The 17824-nt window shown below is 44.2% G+C and overlaps 1 protein-coding gene and 1 long non-coding RNA gene across 2 annotated transcripts in view; both read left to right on the plus strand.

Annotated features, from left to right (window-relative positions):
* The first annotated feature begins 5760 nt into the window (after positions 1 to 5760).
* On the plus strand, positions 5761 to 6639 carry LOC144108780 (uncharacterized). Its single transcript, XR_013309501.1, has 3 exons — positions 5761 to 5834; positions 6051 to 6184; positions 6615 to 6639. It is a non-coding gene; the product is annotated as an uncharacterized LOC144108780 (long non-coding RNA).
* Positions 6640 to 6646: 7 nt separating this feature from the next.
* LOC144108582 (piwi-like protein 1) overlaps positions 6647 to 17824 on the plus strand; it is a 220560-nt gene continuing 209382 nt past the window's right edge. Inside the window, exons 1-5 of the mRNA XM_077641780.1 lie at positions 6647 to 6672; positions 7589 to 7668; positions 9715 to 9808; positions 10820 to 10997; positions 12152 to 12415. Of these exons, the coding sequence (XP_077497906.1) occupies positions 7611 to 7668; positions 9715 to 9808; positions 10820 to 10997; positions 12152 to 12415 (594 nt within the window). The 5' untranslated portion in view covers positions 6647 to 6672; positions 7589 to 7610. The remainder of the gene's footprint in view (positions 6673 to 7588; positions 7669 to 9714; positions 9809 to 10819; positions 10998 to 12151; positions 12416 to 17824) is intronic.

The raw sequence follows: 17824 nt of genomic DNA on the forward strand, positions 1-17824 counted from the left end.
TAATTTCTATCTCCCTCTGTACCGCATATGTCTATCAACTACTGCAAGTCTTCCTTGTTGTCAGCCATTAGCACTATATCATCCTAGGCTGCGTTCCAAAGTCCCAAGTAGACGGCTACTTAGACGTCTAGCCGGACAGCCGCCATCTTGGGACGCGTTCTATTTCTTGGCGAAGCAGTCTCATAAGACTGCTTCGCCGAAGTCCACATCGATGCAGGCTAACTTGCTGTCTAAAGATGGCGGAGCTGATGTACGCGGATGAGCGAGTCGTGCTCTTTCGGGCGTCGACTGTACACGGAGTATAGGAAAGGAAAAATGTGAGTCATTCCATTATGTTATTTGGTACGCAAACTAGTGGCTAATTAATCTTCGTGGACGTGCGATTCCGAACAGTGAATCACGCAGGAGAAAATCGTGCAGTCGAGAGCTTTGCTACAGCAGCGGACGCTGTAGGTCTATTTACGTGATCCGGCATCTGACGATGTCGGATCTTAATTAGCACCTTGATTTTAGAGAATACTTGTCGCTGTCGTTGGTTTCCTCGACGGGCGTTAAGACGGCTGGCGTGACGGTTAACAAATGTGTTCTTCTGTTGCTGTATTAGTTGCATCAACTAGCTCTTTCGCGTGCATTCTTTTTTATCTCTACACTCGCAGAACAAATACACCGGCTTGTTGCGAATTGATTTTAGTCTTTGCAGGATTAAAGATCGCTGCTGTATTTAGGTCTCTCGCTGTCTCCGAGTGCCACGTACGGCAGACAGCAGGTTTAATGTCACGTATGTGTTTTCCTGTTGCAGTTTATATTAGCCGTATCGCATTTCGCGCATATTGATTACAGTCTTTCGTATTATTTCTTATGTTTACAGGACCGTCTGGACGAGCACGTTCGAGGAGCATGTACAGTTTAGCATCAATAATAAAAGAATAATCGCATATCTCTTTAGCGTCCGTCTTCGGAGAGCGGCCCCGTCTGCTACAAGTAGACTGACCGATAGGCACATCCACCAGTCCGGTTTACGCGCAAAGTCATTGCAGAAGAAATGTGTAAACTTGTTGAAAACACGTTTTTAATTATCGTTATTGCTCAGTTTGTGAAAAATAATAGTACAACTGTTCATAAGCTTTAGTTACATTATTATGCCGCGAGGCGGCGTGAGCAGTAGACAAGTTCCAATACATGGACATGTAGACTGCTCAGACACCCGGCTCAGAGAACGTGAAATATTGCTTTCCACAGATGACGGGGCGAATTTGCCAAAACATTGCAGAAAGCACAAATGCATTCCGCTCTTCAAGAAGACTACGATTTTGGACGCGGTAAAACTAAGAGCCAAGCACGTGAAATTCTAGAGGCATACCATATCGTAAATCAAAGACACCTATGTGTAAGTGACACGACGGTTAGTCTATTTTGATAAAGAAATTAGATTTATGAACTCACGCGGTTGTATGTGATGCTGCTATTTACCTTGTCTGTTAATCTGTCATGTGTGCGCAAGCTTGCTTGATAACTGAAGGGTATAAATGTGATCGTTTCTCAAATAAATACAGTCGATAGTCCAGCGGTGTCCTGTGTTCCTTGTTCCTGTGCCTTCGTCTTTTGCGCTGGTTTCCTTCTTCAATCATGTACCGACTCGCCCAGCTCACCACTCTACTAAATCATGCTTCTCTTAAACCTGGATGGGGCAGAATCATCACTGTAAGAAAAAAGAAATAGAGCAAATTTATCACTCGTACGTTTTTTATAGGCAAGACGAGACGGAGCGACAGACCGGTGCCCCAATTCTCACCAAATAACGCGCTGAAATGGACAGTAACAATGTCGAACCGTGTCCGAAGAGAGGCGTCTTGCATCGAAGGGTGCCGCCATGTTTGTCGTCGCGGGAATGCAACTTCCTAGAAACGGCGCCAGAAGTTTGGCCTGAACCCATCCGGCTTTCATCTTGGCTTTTCCGCGGAATCTCTGCCGCGGTGGCGGATTCTGCTCACTCTCACTGCCGAATCTTTTTTGTTATTGTTTTCTGACGACTATGTGCATACTCTTCAAGGGTGTCGCCTACCGAATCGGTGGCCTTGTGGTAGAGCATCCGCCTCGCATTCGGGAGGTGCTGGGTTCGATCCCCAGTGCCGCCGGGAACCCACCGGTTTTCTAATGGGTACAAGGTTTCTCCGTGCCTGGTGCTCGGGTTGCTCAGAGACTCAAGTCTATTGGCAAAATCTTGGAAAAAGGGCTGTGGACAAAACCCGTGGTTGACGGGCCAGTGATTCGTACCGCCGTCTAACCATGGTCCACATTTGAGGGGTTTCAAAACCCACTCCTGGCCCTTTTTTTTTTCTCGTCAGGAATGAGAACAGTGCTTTTTTTTTATGCTCTAGCACACCGAAGCGAAGGCCTTGTGGCAGCTTGGGGCAGCAATGCTTTCGATCGCCAATCGAACACTTACACGAACATATTCTTCGCGTTCTGCTCATGACTGGGCGGTACATTTCGTAAGAACGACGTTTGGCCAGCAAATGCTTGCACATACTCTACCCACTCTTTTAAACAATTCTCGCGAAAATAAAGTTAATATTGAAAATGTAAATAAGAAAAGAATACATTCATTCTTTCTCTCGCAAATGTAATTTTTCTGCTTTTCGTGAGGTGTGTTTCTCCTGTGTCTTTTGGATTTTTTGCGGGTTTGTTGCTGTGTACAATTGCTATTATTCGCTGATAATGTTTCTCATTCATATTGTGCCTCTACCTTTAACAACAAAAAGACAAAAAGAACTTCGCGTAGTAAGAGCTAAAATGTCTGTAAATGTACTGGGATGTACTGCCTAAATTGTAAGTGCACCAAATGTTACTACCCACACATTATTGCTGTTTTGCCATGTAATGCGGCCCTAGCGCCGTCAAGTGAATTAACCTTCAGTTTTTGCCTCGGGTCCCTCATTTCTTTTTGAAATGAAAATAAACTTCAAACTCAAACATTGGGAAATTTCGTTCCCACACCGCGCCCGCCTGCATTATTGTTTAGCGATGTCAGTGATGCTATTTTCTTCGTTTCACCTTCGATGGTGATAGTGCGATCTTGTGCGGAACGGTGCCACGGCGGAACGGTGCCATGGCTGTGCATGTCTGAATGTAAAATTGGATAAATATAATTTTAAAATAACCATAGTCTAGAAACATAAATCTATACTGCGACAGGCAGATCAGGAAGAACGCGTTTTATGATGACTGAAGAGGCAGTGCCCTACCCTTTAATGCTAGGTCAGGGTGTCTTAAAACGCACAGCTAATAATAATAATTGGTTTTTGGGAAAAGGAAATGGCGCAGTATCAGTCTCATATATCGTTGGACACCTGATCCGCGCCGTAAGGGAAGCTATAAAGGAGGGAGTGAAAGAAGAAAGGAAGGAAGAGGTCAGGTAGTGGAGGGCTTCGACCACCTGGAGATCTTTAACGTGCACTGACATCGCACAGCACATGGGCGCCGTGGCGTTTTTCCTCAAAAATAAATTTAACGAAGAAGGTGGCACATGTGTGCACGTGGTAAATCTGTAGAAACAATAGAACGTCTCATACTCATTTGTGATATGGTATGCATCCCGCTGTCGATTCAGGCGTTGTCACCTTCCTGAGGCGCTGGGCTTTAGAGACAACAATGGTCATGCAAATGAATCTGCGGAGGAGATTAGCCAGAAGTGATGGGGAGGTTTGTGGCTCAAAAGCAGGGAGGTGACATAAGGTGTGTGGGAAAACGTATATAAAAATGGCGAGCTTTAATAGCAACTTACATTAGAGTTAAACGAAAATAAAGGGAAAAAAGCTGAGCACGGTGGAAACTGCCATCACTCCGTTTCGAAAATATGGGTCGACCTACATTCCATCCATCTATCCAGCGGTAGTTGTGATCCATTTCGTATTCTTGGTAACCAAAAAAAAACAATTTTATACGCAAGTTCCAGGGTCATATTCTCCCGCCTTCCGTATGAGAATCTGAACATTCATTATTGTCGTCTAGCGGTATATCATATCCACATAGTTCTAAACATAAAATCCCTGCACCTCGTGACGATTTATGAGAAGAACATTCGTATCCCAGGCGCAGGGGCAAATCTGGCTACGTTCTCAGGTCGCACCATTCCCGTGGTTTCCAATGATTCGGGGCTCGAAATGAAGCAGTGGATCCACCACGGACCCCCACAATCCTGCAGTGGAACGTTCGATCTCTTGCAGAGCGGTACTCCGAGCTTCGCGTGCGCATCACCGAAAGCACGCCGGAGGTTATCGCGCTGCAGGAGACATATGTGCGGGTCCACGATGGGGAGCCCCGACGGCGGCTACCCGGCTATGTTGGTTACCATTCGGCAACCACATGTCAGGAGATGTCCTGTGCTGCAGTGCCCTGTGCGGACCGCTCACATCGGCCTGGGTAATCGCGGTGTGCAGTGTATGTGCGGCGGGATGTGCAACATACTCTCGTCGGCTCGGCGGCGGCGACAACCGATGCCCAGGAGTGTGGTGTTGACACGTCCGTGGCCTGTGTTTACGTGCGCCCAGCTGTCGCGTGGAACGCGCTGTGTTTTCGTGCAGTGAGTTCGTGTTGTGCCCCGCGCCAAATCACCTGCGGTGTCGACTGCCTACCTACAGCTAAACCCGACTGCAGAGGTGGAAAGTTTTGCAGGGGCTGATTTCCGAGAAGCAGCATACACTTTCGAGACTGCAATTGTCATTGCTTTGGTCACTTCAAGTTGACTTTTCTTCCGACCCTTCCATCATATTGACTTGGTACCCTTCTGTCAATGGTGTACCGGTAACGTATTTGTTATTTCTGCAAACTAGATCAGGCGTTATCTTGAAAGTCATGCTGCTAAAGTCATGTCACTAGAACAAACATTATCAAACGTATTGGCTGCTGGTTCAGAGAACATAAACGCGTTCTGTGTACAAAATAATTGATTCAAGAACTGAACAAATAAGGCATTGCTCATCTTCCAGTAAGTGCACAAGCTCCATGGACCTTGATCACAATCCGAAGACAGAAAGACAGTTCCTCGACAAGAGGCAAGGTGCAACAATTGATCTTGGAAAAGCATATCACTAGTACAACTTCGCCCAGCATGTAAAAAAGCATACCTGTGCTGGCCAATGGTGCAAGGGCGTTTTGTTTGCCCAGTAGAACAATCATGTGTATATATATGTATTCCCCAAGAAAGTTACCCTAGAGGTAGCGCTCATGACGTACAAGTGCTATGCTGCTCTCTCAGTAGGGGTATTCGGGAATTAGTGCAGCCTCCGTGTGTGCCTAGCGCTGGAAATAGAAGTAAAATCAGGCCAAGCCTTCACGGCGATGCACGATTTAGAGCATGGTTGAGAGCCGCAGATTCCGGCTTCGCTTCGCATTTCTTTTGTACTTTTAGTTTCTATGCTCGTAAATAGCCAGAACTGCCTGAGCTACGCAATAGGCATCTTTCGAATTTACTTCGCAGGACAGCAAACACAAACTTGAGGCATCTTCTGACAACCGAACTTGGCGCCTAACCCCTGGGCGGAGGTGGCGCCACAGCTCCACTGCGGTCACCAAGATGTGTTACCAAGATGTTTTTTTTTAAATAAAATATTTTTACAATTAATATATAATGCCTATAATTGTGTTGTTAATATAAAGAGGAATTTATTTTTGTGAAAATTTTAGCTTTCTTTATATATCACGATGGTTTCTCGATGAAAGCCGTCAGAGCGGCCGAAACGCAGTCAAGTAGAGTATAATAGCCAATCCAACTTATCAACCAATGAGATTAAAGCGTGTCGTTTTTCAATGTTCTCGATGGAGTTGTTGACAAGGTTTGTGCGCTTCCTGCTCTTTCCAGCCCTCTTAAAGCCCAAAACAAGCGTTGTAACACCCCCCTATCGCTACAAAGAAGTACAAAAGATGAGTTCGATGTGTTTCGACAAGTGGTGTTACCTTCTTTATCCACTGTGCGCTCTTCGGTGGCATGTTTCAGTTGTGTGTTGGCGTCGCCTTCTGGCGCTCTCTTATGGTTTCTTGTTCTTCTCCAGACCGAGATGATCCTCGACTCGCAGTACAGGAGGGCAGATGGCGTAAGCACCAGCGAATCGGGCCAGGATGAGAGCCTGTACTGCCGAACACTCAGTGTCCAACTCAAGGATGATTTTTGCGCAACGGCACGGCGGTGAGTTCCGGGAGATCGGGGCAGCTCCGGGCTGTGGTTTCGCCTCTCCATAAAGGAGGCTTTTTGAAATTTTCGGTACTCCGAATCATTTCAGAAGTGAGAGCATAGCTGATAAAAATATATTTTTTTTCCACGTATTGGAGAAAATAGACATGGGGGCTCAGAGAGCGTTGAAAGCTGGCATTAAAGCATGTTCACTTCACGCCAACGGTTGGTTTCACCTTAAGGGCGTGTCGGTGCAGTTTTCACATCTTCCTATTTGTCAGTGGGTTAGGTTTAGGGAATACCATTGGTTGGATGTGCATTTGCTCCTAGTAACAGCGAATCGATCACGCGAGGAGTGAACAGGAGAAAAACCATCTGCGGGCATGACCGGGGACAGGTGTTGCAATCGAACAGATACTCACGTTATGTTTTTTTTTTCTTTCAGTGTTTCGTCCGTGTGCCTCACTATATGCAAGACCAAATCATCGACTGTTGGTCGAAAGGTGAGTGTTGCTCCTTATTGGTCCTTGTTGGATTCTTATAGAAAGGGCAAAGAAAGGTAGGGCATAAAATGTCTCTTACTAAAAATGTAGAGGCGATATGTGCGTGTTTTAATATTTGTAAAGAGCAATTTGAGCAGGTTGCATCACAGGAGGTTCCCAGCTCGTTTGCTCATATATGCCGCTGGAGTTTTCTATGTTTCTGCAAATGTAAATGTTTTATGCATTCTTCTATTGACACACCTCGTGAGAAGGGACATAACTGGCAAAGGCTCATATTTTTGCCCCTCTGTGGTTCAACGAAAGGACAGCAATACACCCTTGAAGAGATACTACTTGGCAGGTTGAGGTCAAACCAGCTCATATTACTACGGATGGCACATTCTCACTGGACAAAGCCCAAACCTTAATCTTGTCCCTTTAATGACTTTATTTACAGTGTGCAATGGTTAAAGGATGCAACTCAGTGTATACTCTGGGAAACGTTTATGATGTGGGTATCACCGTATGACAGACCTCTGCATTGTGTAGCTTGACTGCATATAATCCCAAAATGACATTATGATGTCCAAAACCAGTGCAGAGGCGATAATGGATTTTGCAGTTGGTAGCCTCAAGTGAATTTTTTACTTTGCCTGTAATCTCTGCTGCAGAATGTGTCAGCCAAAGGAATTTTGAGGCTTTACTTGTTATTATCCAGACGGCATTATTAGTACTAACAAAACACGTACACGAACAAAAAAGAAGGACGCGGGACTGGCGCTTCCTGTGTCCTTCCTTTTCTTTCGTGTACGTGTTTTGTAAGCACTAATAATGCCATCTGAATCTGAAAACCATCTAACCCATCTGCAAGTTCTTTTAAACCATAGGTCATTATCATTCTTTTTTTATTTTAATCTATGGCCTTTGCATGTTTCAGGAGCTCCAGATCCAGCTTACAGATGATGCAGACCCATTTTTTGTCTACACTCTCACTCTCACTGAAGAAGACTTCCAGAGGCAAGCCTTTGTGTACTTTTTTATTTACTTTTTTGTGCCGTTGTTTGTTAAAGGCTTTCTTCACTTCTATTTTTAGTCTTATTTTTTGGTTCATGTTGAGCTAAACACAAGCAATGTACCATTTATCCCAAGTTTATGAATTCTCTTGAGCTTTCTCTTGCCAGCCTCTCCTTTCCTTTCCATCCTTGCTTCTGTATCATCAGAGTGTCTGAAACTGAAAAGTCACTGAAACTGAAACCATTGGCTGTATTTCTTGCACCCTAGAAGAGCAGATGTGTAGCTGTGTTACCAATTAAGTGGAGGGGGAAAAAGCTTTATTCTTCCAATAAGAATGAAACAGAGTTGAGAGGGAGAAGCTGCTTGGCAGACCCTTGACCCTCGTTAAAGGGTTTGTCAAACTTTATGCTTATAGATATATACTATAGATACATAGGTAGGTATCTATTGTCAAATATGGTTTCTTTTCAGTTATTACAGGTGCACATAAACTATTTTATCAACTATATCTAAATGACTAATGCCTGTCACGGCTGAAGTACAAAAAATGAAAACAGTATTACATTCCAATGCAGAAACAATATTACCTTGAAGTTACAGTGTTACAAACAATGTTGCAGTGTCTCTACAAAGAAGGTAGACACATGCGACTTGATACTTCATGCGGGGCTGGGCTTGATCAGTGGACCTGCTGCTTGTGAATCTCCAAACTTGCTTGCTGCGCTTAGAGGAGATGGAAGGCATCAGAGGCCTCGAAACGGCAGCAAACCCCTTGCTTGCCATAAGCAGCCCTCACTGGTTTAAAGCGTTAGGTGCAGAAGTTCTACTTCATACCTGGTATCTTGGTCTGTTCCTGATTGGTTCGATGAAGCAACAGCTGTCTTGTGTGCAATTGTTACGCCAGCTGCTGGCAGGACTAGCGTTGTTATTGCTGCCAGCAATTGCTGCAGACTGGCAGCACCTCGGGTAAATGTTGAGTGAGAACTACCCCCACTTACTAAGACAATTCAATGCAGTAAAGTGACCTAGAAAATTATCTCTACATGCCGGCATCACTCTCTGTGGTCTAATTCAGTGTTTGAAGTGGTCTGAAAAGCCTGGAACTTTTTCTTTAATTTTCTTTAAAATGCTGGTTTTCCTTCGTGATAAGATAACGGTGTCCATTATAGAGCTAGGTGGCATCCCTGTCCTCTTCAGATATGCGAGCAACACCAACATGTTCACATCATGCGACATCAGGTGATGGTTGGCACACCATGAAAATGAAAGAAAAAGGTTTGAATTGATAAAACTGGTGCAGGTGGCAAAAGAGTTGCCTCCATTGGCTTTTGAACATGGCAGCGTGTAGTCATTACATGTGCAGCAAAAGCAGGTGCAGATGCTGTGAGGTTTCTTGACACTGAAACTCCTGTTCCAAAGCAGTGCCTTTCACAATTTTTGCAGCAATTTTCGAAGTGAAATGTAGTTCAAAAGAGAGTGAGGATAAAAAATGAAGAGCTGGTGTCATCATGTGTGAAAACACTTGAGGGCCAGCACAGTTTTACCGCTTTACACATGCGACTCTATGTTCTGAATTTCCTGTTCCACCTAAAATGGCTCATCCACATGGCAGTGAAAGCACCCTTCATTTTCTTGAACAGTGTTCTTATGATGACACTTCCTGTATCTAAAGGCAGCTCACATAGAAGTATGTGAACGACATTGCATGCACGGTGGCAGCAAGGAAATATTTTTGTGCACAATTTCAAGTTTTGTGCCAAACGTATTATTTTCAAAATGACTACTCGCTTGTGTCACTACCAAAGCCAGCCGAAAGCTGTACAAGAGATTGCTAAGTCTAAAATTAAAAGAAATTTCATTAAGTAATTTTTCTTTTGCGAAATATTTTGGGAAAGAAACGTTTGCCTTTTGTAGGGGAGAACTGTGCATTATAAAAGTTGTTGAAAAATGTTTTAGAACCCCTTAAATAGAAGCACATAGGAAACCTTGCCAGAATATTTGTTTTTCTGGCTTCCATTTACGCCGCTACATTCACGTCTCGTCTCGCAGCCTCAAGGCACAGCAGGGCCTTCTCGTGGACTTCCTGTCATTTCCACAGAAGTTTGTTGACCTCCTTGAGCTGTGTTCCAAAGATGATCAAAAGGTTTGCGTTCCATGGTTCTTTCATTTTGCTTTTCTTTTATACTTTTTCTTTACTAGTTCGTATAAAGACTACTAGTGTCTCCAAAGCCGTATACATCACTAATACTGCTCTTGTGGGTTAAGTCATCATATATTCTTGTTTGTTTGCTTATTTACTGGTTCATTAATTCACTTAGGTGTGTTCTTTGCCTCGGGGACATTTTAAAAGGAAGTGGAAAACACAGCTGGAATAAGCCTGACATAAAAAATAAAAGTGTGTCATGTCGCACCATGGACATCAAATCTTCTGATGCACGTCACTAGTTTTTGTTCCTTGGAATCAGTCTTAATGGGCAGCCTATTGGGATGTACCTTGAGCACAGCCTTCTTTTTTCGCTGCTTAGCTGTGGTTGTAATATTATTTACGCATTGAAATGCATTTCTAACACTGTGTCAGCAATGTTGGTAACCTTTCATTTAGTCCGGTTTTATGAGCTTGTACTTTTTCGCTTTTGTAAAGATCCCAGTCCTGCCAGAGCTAGTAATGTCCTTAAAAAAGAAAATGAATTGCATCGCTGGCTTCTGCTGGCATACAGCTTGGCAGCATTACTGCTTTCTTCTTTCAAAGGCGTTCTTGTTGAATGAGGGTGTTCTTTTTTTACAATAAAGTTATAAAGTTGTATCATTTCCTGCCCCATTCCCCGCAGTTTCTTTTTCTTTTCCTGCATTGCATACATTGATTTAGTATGTTTTATTTTGCATTTCACTTCCTTATATTTTGTGTGCTATTTCCTTCTTATGTTTTGTTTTTGTTTTTGAATCTAGTTTCTGATCCCTCACGCCCCCCCCCCCCCTCTTTTTTTTTCATTTTGCTCTCTGGCTGAAGCCACTACGCCTTTTACAAAGCAGTTTTGGCACTTCTTGGTACCTTTTCTTTTTTGTTTTGTACAATTCCACAGCACTTGAGGGCACATAAAATAATTAGATATTCAAACATCAAACTGCTTTTGCATTTGCTTTTTCTTTGTGCAAGGAGAGTCCCCGGTTCGTGCTATCGTTGGTGGTGCACAGTCGGACCGGCTCGGACCCGGCCATCTTGGACATTGTTGAGGCCAACCCATTCAAGCACCTCGTCCACCTCACTCAAGCTGTCTCCTGCACCAGACGTGGTCATCCGCAAGCATTTGACGACAGCCATGCGCCTGCTCAAGGTATGGGCTTCGAAGCCATGCACGTTTGGGATTTGTCTGCGAAGCCATAGGTGCAGGCATGAGCTCCTGCATCGCGCCCATTATTAGTTAACATATTCCTGCTCATTTTTCTCTAGTTTGCCTCTTGCCTCCTGACCAAACTCATCTTTATTGGGCAAATATGTGCCTTAAACGAAACAACGCACGATGGCAGAGATAGTAGTGACAATAATTTGCATGCCTGGCTGTTATCGGAATGAGAATGGCCATGACACTGTTGACTGCACTGTATTTAAACACAACTTGGAACATGCTAAATAGTACAGTTACAGTGCCCAAGGCAGTTCCAGACATTGCAGAAGTGGTTACGCTTGACAACTGTTCTGAAACGATCTATGCACGTCTAGTGAGCCTGCCCAAAATAGTGGACCCCACGTGATGAACAGAAAATGACTGTGTTGCATGCGTATGGCAGTAAACAAATTACCACTTGAAAGAAAGTGACACAGAACTCATCGCATTATTACATGGTTTGCGCCCTTCGATACCAGTGTACTGTGGTGGAATTTTTCTTTCTAGACATCTGTGGCTACACCACTGCACCAAGCACATGCCATTGACAACCACTCCAATGCCCTCAAAGTCATCATCAATGTCTGGAGCTTGAATCGAATTAGGGGAAAAAATATTGCATTTTTGTGCAAAAGTACTACTTAACGGGGTAAAAACCAATGAAGAACCTTGTGTGAAGCCTCAGAATAACTTGGGTAATTGGGTTAGATTAGAGGAGCGTTGCGCAAGCTGCAGACACTGGGAGGAAGCTCAGGTAAGTTCAGAGGAGCGTCGCGCCAGCTGTAGCCAATGGGACGAGGGCGTAGCGCCAGCTGCCGCCGAGTGGAGAGAGGATGTGACGATGAAGAGCGTGCGAGAAGCGGTGTTGTGCTCACAGGCATATGCCAGAAGGAAGAGGCGAAAAATGAACTCATGTTTTCGCACTTCTACTCGGTTTAACTAACTTAAGACCCTACCAATTTTTTAACTCCACATTTTCTAGCAATAAATGTACTCTTTTCCACTGAACAAACCACAATAGTACCAGCATCCCTCTTGAAACCTATTTTTTTAACTGTGGACGCTGGCTGGTATTTTACCCTTGCGATCCTCCCCCATTGCAGGACGAAAACAGAAGGCTCGAGGCGGCACTGAGGAGCTCTGAGACGGACTTCCACGCACGCTTGCACCAGTACCAAGAGGTGGCGACGGAACGGTCACGGGAGCTGGAGCATATCCGCTCCCTCCATGCCTCCCAGCTTGCTTCGCTGCGGGAGCAGCACGAGCAGGAGCTCATGATCGAAAAAGAACAGCACAAACGGGAGCACACAGCCGCGAGGGAGCGCCACAAGCACGAACCGGCAGCCGAGAAGGAGAGTGCACGCAAGGTTAGCAAACCAACAAAAGGGGGGCCAGTCATTAAAATTAGCAGCGTTAAAACAGGCAGGCGCAGAAGCAAGGCATCAAAAAAGACAAAGGTAGGTGCTGACTACTAGCTGAAGTTCATTCTACAGTCGAGCCCGCTTATAACGAACATGAGCGTCACGCGGCGTCCGTTCCTTATATGCCGAAGTTTGTAGTAAGTGGCACAGTTTTAAAGAGAGTTGCTTGTCAAAAAATAAAATTTTTTCTTAGCAAAAAAGTCCGTGATGGACGTCTGTTTTTGCAGCGCAGATGCGATGAGGGAGGTTTCCAGTTTATTTAAAGGAGAAGGGTGCTCTTCGCTGAGGCCCTTGGCATAGACAAGTTATCTGAGGCCCTCTATGTAGCCCATTGCTACGGGCGCGCTTATGGGTGTTGCCTCCGAAGATTCATCCTCATCCGATTCCTCCGCGTCGCTCTCGTCCCGCACTTCCGAAACAATGTCCTCGTCCGTGCACGGTTCTGCGGTGCCGGCGTCGTCAGCGACAGAAATAAAATCATTCCAACCGACGTCATGACTCCCCATGTTGGAGTCGACAATACGCTGCTACAAATCGCCGCCGGGGTGGTCATCTTCTGAAGCCTCAGGCTCGGAATCAGACACTCGATGAAGCTGGCCTTGCAGAAGCAGTTCTGCTCGCCAGTGGCCGTCACCTCCGCCCTGGCCGCTTTCATCATCTCTACCGCTGAATACAATGGGAATGGGCACGTTGTTCCTATCCGCCATCCCGAATAATAACTAGGGCCCGAGATTTGAAAGAAGCCAACAAAACGTCCGCACCACAACAAGAGGGACCAAAAAAAAAGATATCTTTTTTTCCCTGCGGTTATTTTTCCTGAAAACGCAGCATCTGCTGAAATCGCGATCCATTTGAAGGCTTTTGCGCCATTCCGCTTAAACGCTCAACTAATTTTCTATGCTTGAGGCGCTGTTCAAACCGTTTTTGGTCTTTGCGAAGATGCTCAATAATGCTTTCTATGCTCCTGTTCTAACAGCCCCCATTCTCTCCTTGCTTCCAGACCTTACTTTCTATCGCTTAATTTTTTATGAAGGGCTGAACCAGCTCTGGTGGAAAGTCAAAATGGTAGCAATGCGAGGGCACCGTTCGATGGCATAGCTGCACATATTTTTGTTGGCTTGTTTGTTTGTTTGTTTGTTTTTGACATACAGCCCCGAATCAAGCTATGGGGGAAAGAGATAAAAAATGTGGAAACAAATCAAAACAATTCGCGGAACCTGAGATACAGTTGAATCTTATTGTAACGAATTTGAAGGCGCCCGGTGATTACTTCGCTATAGCCGTAGCTTCGTTATAGCCTGCGTTGACTGAGCTTGCGAGAAAAATCGTCATTCCTTCGTTATATCCATTACTTCGTTATAAACCGTTTTGTGATAACGAGGTTCGACTGTAATACGAAAGCACAAATAAACGCACAATCAAAAGATGGCAGGTACAAATCGCAGTATCTAAAAAAGCCCTTCATAGGCAGAGCACGAGTCTGGCCAGAGTGGGATTTTCAAACTTCTTTAGAGCACAAAAAAAAACTATGTGAACAAGTGATTGCGAGGACTGAAGGTGGATGTTCAGTGCGTGATAGGCTCCTAATTGTGATGGTCTATAGAGGTTTCCAAATGACTCGTATCGCGTAAGGTTTATTAATGTGTGCAAAAAGTTTGGGCATTCAGTGCGAACACGTAAGTAAAGTGAGTCAGCCTGAGATCAGACAGATGAGCGACCAATGAATTAATGTTTATTAAGAAAGTATCTGCAAACATAAACGGCATTAGTGGATAGCACGCAATGCAATTACGCCTGAAACGTTCTGAAAGAAGTGTATTGTTCATTTTTGCTCTTGAGTCAATGTGCTAATGTCTAGTATGCCAGCCTTCAGCACCCTATTGAACTGCTCAGCAAGTTCCAGAATGAACCGGACACGACGGTGTACTCTTTGGTGAGGCTGACTCGCAGAAGAAACAAGAAAGCGCGACATTGATGTTGAAGACGCGAGATATATCCTCGTGCACTGTTACATGTTTCTGCAAAAATAGATGCCTACATGGTTTTCCTGCTTGGCGTTTTTTGTTTGTTTTTCATGTTTTGCTGTTTACAAAACACCGTAAGAAATCAGGCGCCCATTCAGACGAAGGAAAGTAGGCGTTTGTCAGAAGCAAAATTACGCCTCAAGCTCAAATTTATCCTGTGAATAGATAAATACGTAATGCCATATGCTTTATCATTTCTGAAAATTTGTGCCTGAAGACATTTCAGAGTGTGCAAGAAACCTAAATTCATAATTCTGTAAACCATGACCGGGTGAAGTGTTTAAAATGGACGACGCCCCAATGTCAGACAAATGAATGAATTTCTGCTTAGGTTACGAGAATTTTGCGATATTCTGGCGCATGAAATAATGCCACATATATGAGTGAGTTTATTCAGAACGAAAGGTCCTGGGCCAGTTGCTGGCAGGCACGTAAAATGTAACTGAAAGTGTGAGCTTCTTCCATTTCAAATGACCTGGCATGTGGATTTCAAAAAAAACTTTGTAATTTGCTTTCGTTGCAAGGCTATGGTTTACTAAAAATATTTTCACAATTTCAGAGCAATTATTTCTGAGTTTTCGTAGAAAGTGTTGCGGTCCAAATTAACCTATAGCTACTGTACTCAGATACAACTCAAGAACGTAGCCGCCAATTGCACTGGAAGGAGGCACTCCGAGCATTGGCGTGGACCTATTTTCATGCCTTCGTGATCGATCACCTTGAAGTCTGCGTCATTACAATATGTATACATCGCAAGGGTAGTTTGTGAGCAATATAAATGTCAGAGGCACAATCATAGCGCAGCGAAAGCTCCAGCCAGCGTTGTTCACTGCTGCCACTCGGCTGGCGATAGCCTTCTATAACGGGTACGAGTCTCTTAGGCCCAGCTGTGTGAGCCACATGAGAGAGAATGATATTGCATTGTTCCGATAAGTCCTGTTTGAACACACGCACAACATTCTTACCGATGTGATTTCCGGCATGCAGTCTCAGAAAGCAGTTCTTTCAAGAATCCAGTGCCACTTGCAAGACGCACGCACAGTGGCATCTCCACAACCGCCTTAAGTGCAAGTTTTGCTTGCTACCTCATCGAATTCGCCGTACCGCTAAGTTTACAGAGACTCTGGGCAAGAACTTTACGCCATGGCGCGCTAAAATACACAGAAAGCACAGTGAGTCCCAAGCCAAATGTATATCGTGACCTGAAAAAGCTCTTGAAAAAGTATATCCTGAAAAAGCTCTGCAATGCATCTGGTTAGCGTATCATAGGTCAGCAGCGGCAGGGGCAATTCGAAGGCGCCTTTCAGAATTCCTGCAGGATGTTTCACCCAAGTCTAACAGCAATTTGAAAAAAAAAGGCTTTCTGATTTACAACAGCGCTTTGCTTTTTTTTGCATGACATTGTCAGCAGTGCTGTGCATCACAATGCAGCTAAGACGTGCTTACTAGCAGGTTATTTAACTAATTCTCATTAGTCAATTTGTATTTCTAACTTTCACTGTTAGGCTTCTTTTTGCCCAGAGGCTTGACGCAAATGATTTCTAATATCTCTAAATACTTGCGTGCACATCTTCGCAAGAATTCGCGTATCTTTTAGGTCCGCGGGCAACAACTAAGTGTTTCCAGCGATCAGCAAAACGTCGAGGGCTTGCTATACAGCTACGGTGACAGTTGCGCAGTGCTGCACGTATGAACTCGAGGTGACCTGTTGCCAGAGGTCACCGGCTGTAAAAGAGGACTGCTTTTGCAAAAAAAGAAAAAATAAATACTGTTACTGGATGTTACTGGGCTTCCTTCGAGGGCTGCCTTCATGGGCTACCTCCGAGAAAGTATTATTCGTAAATAATGCTTTGTGCCAGCAGGCACACTGTCGCAATAAAAATAAACATCCTACCCTGGTTCTTTCGCGTAATGCCTGTTTTCCTCGTTTTCTTGTAGTGAAGTTTATATGTCGGCTACGCACAACTGCGCAACACCGATCTTGACAGAAAGAAAAAGACGATTCTGAGAAGCAGTAATTTGCGCATGGTGAATTGTTTATTTTATTTAGATCATACTGTTAGCCTCGTCAAAGGTTGTTACACGAAAGGGCGAAATTGAGAAGCAAAAAGCACAAGAATATACAAATGCAGGCGCAGGAATTTAAAAAAATAAATAAAGAAAAGTCATTGCCACCACAAAACAACACTGTTTTGAGTGCCAAGCCAATAGTATATTGAAAGGAGCATTGATGTTCGAAATAAAAGGGTACAATGCCACAATTGCACGAGGCAAATCGAGAAATATAGGAAATGTTTCTGGAAAATATTCAAACAATAGAAATTACATTAATTATAGTGCAATAAGAAATAATACAGGACAACAATCAAGAAGAGATGTACTTAGATTCGGTAGAAATTCATTTAGTGACGGGCTCCTGAATGTATCATTTCTTAGTGAGTTCCATTCTCTGACTGCTTGCCAGAAATAAAAATACCTAAATGTGTCGCAATCGAATCTAAATTCCGTTAAATTTTTAGAATGTCTTGTGCGCATGTTTCTTGTTAATGAGTGGGATAGGCATTGAACTACGCCTAATTTCAGGGCTCCACTCGAAAGTAGGTAAAGAAACTTCAGGCGTGAAAAACAGGCTCGAATGCTGATAGTGGGAAGACAAGCTTGATGAAGCGACGGTAGGCAAGAACTGTATGTCGAAACGCTCTAATATGTGCAAAAGGCCCGGTAAGTACCGAACTAAACGGGTAACGTATTAAATAGTTGGTTACCGATATTTCTTCTTAGTGTGTCATCGGTCAGCTCTTGTTAACTGGGCCTTTCAAGGGTAGTAATCTTTTGGCTCTTCTACCATTGCTACAGTGGCGACTTGTGACGTCACAACTGACAGCTAAACAACCAACATCACTGGACAGTTCCTGTACTGGAGGCGGATCTGGTAAATGGAAAAGAAGCTAGCGAATGAATCACGAAAAAAGTCCTTGCTGAATATGGCTCGAAAGGATACTTTCTCAGTAAGGATACTTTTTTGGACATTCATCTATCCCAGAGCTTGTTATGAACTTAAACAGCATTAGAGCGTCGTTGTTCTGAAATCCTGAGGGTAGCCTAACTTTCAGAGGGGGCAGCCTTCTGCTATTTTGGCAAATCGTCGACCGTTGTGAAAACATCGCGACGAACGAGGAGGAGTTCGCGATATTTTTCGGTCTCTTGGATATAAATGGTCCAAATGTCGTTTCCCACACATATCACAGCCGACCACGATTGTTCCTTCGACGAAAATCCTGCGGCAAAAAAAAAAAAGAGCGTTGACGGAACGGATGTCTCGAGTACGCCG

Source organism: Amblyomma americanum, chromosome 10, assembly GCF_052857255.1.
Source record: "Amblyomma americanum isolate KBUSLIRL-KWMA chromosome 10, ASM5285725v1, whole genome shotgun sequence".
NCBI classification, from domain to species: Eukaryota; Metazoa; Arthropoda; class Arachnida; order Ixodida; family Ixodidae; genus Amblyomma; species Amblyomma americanum.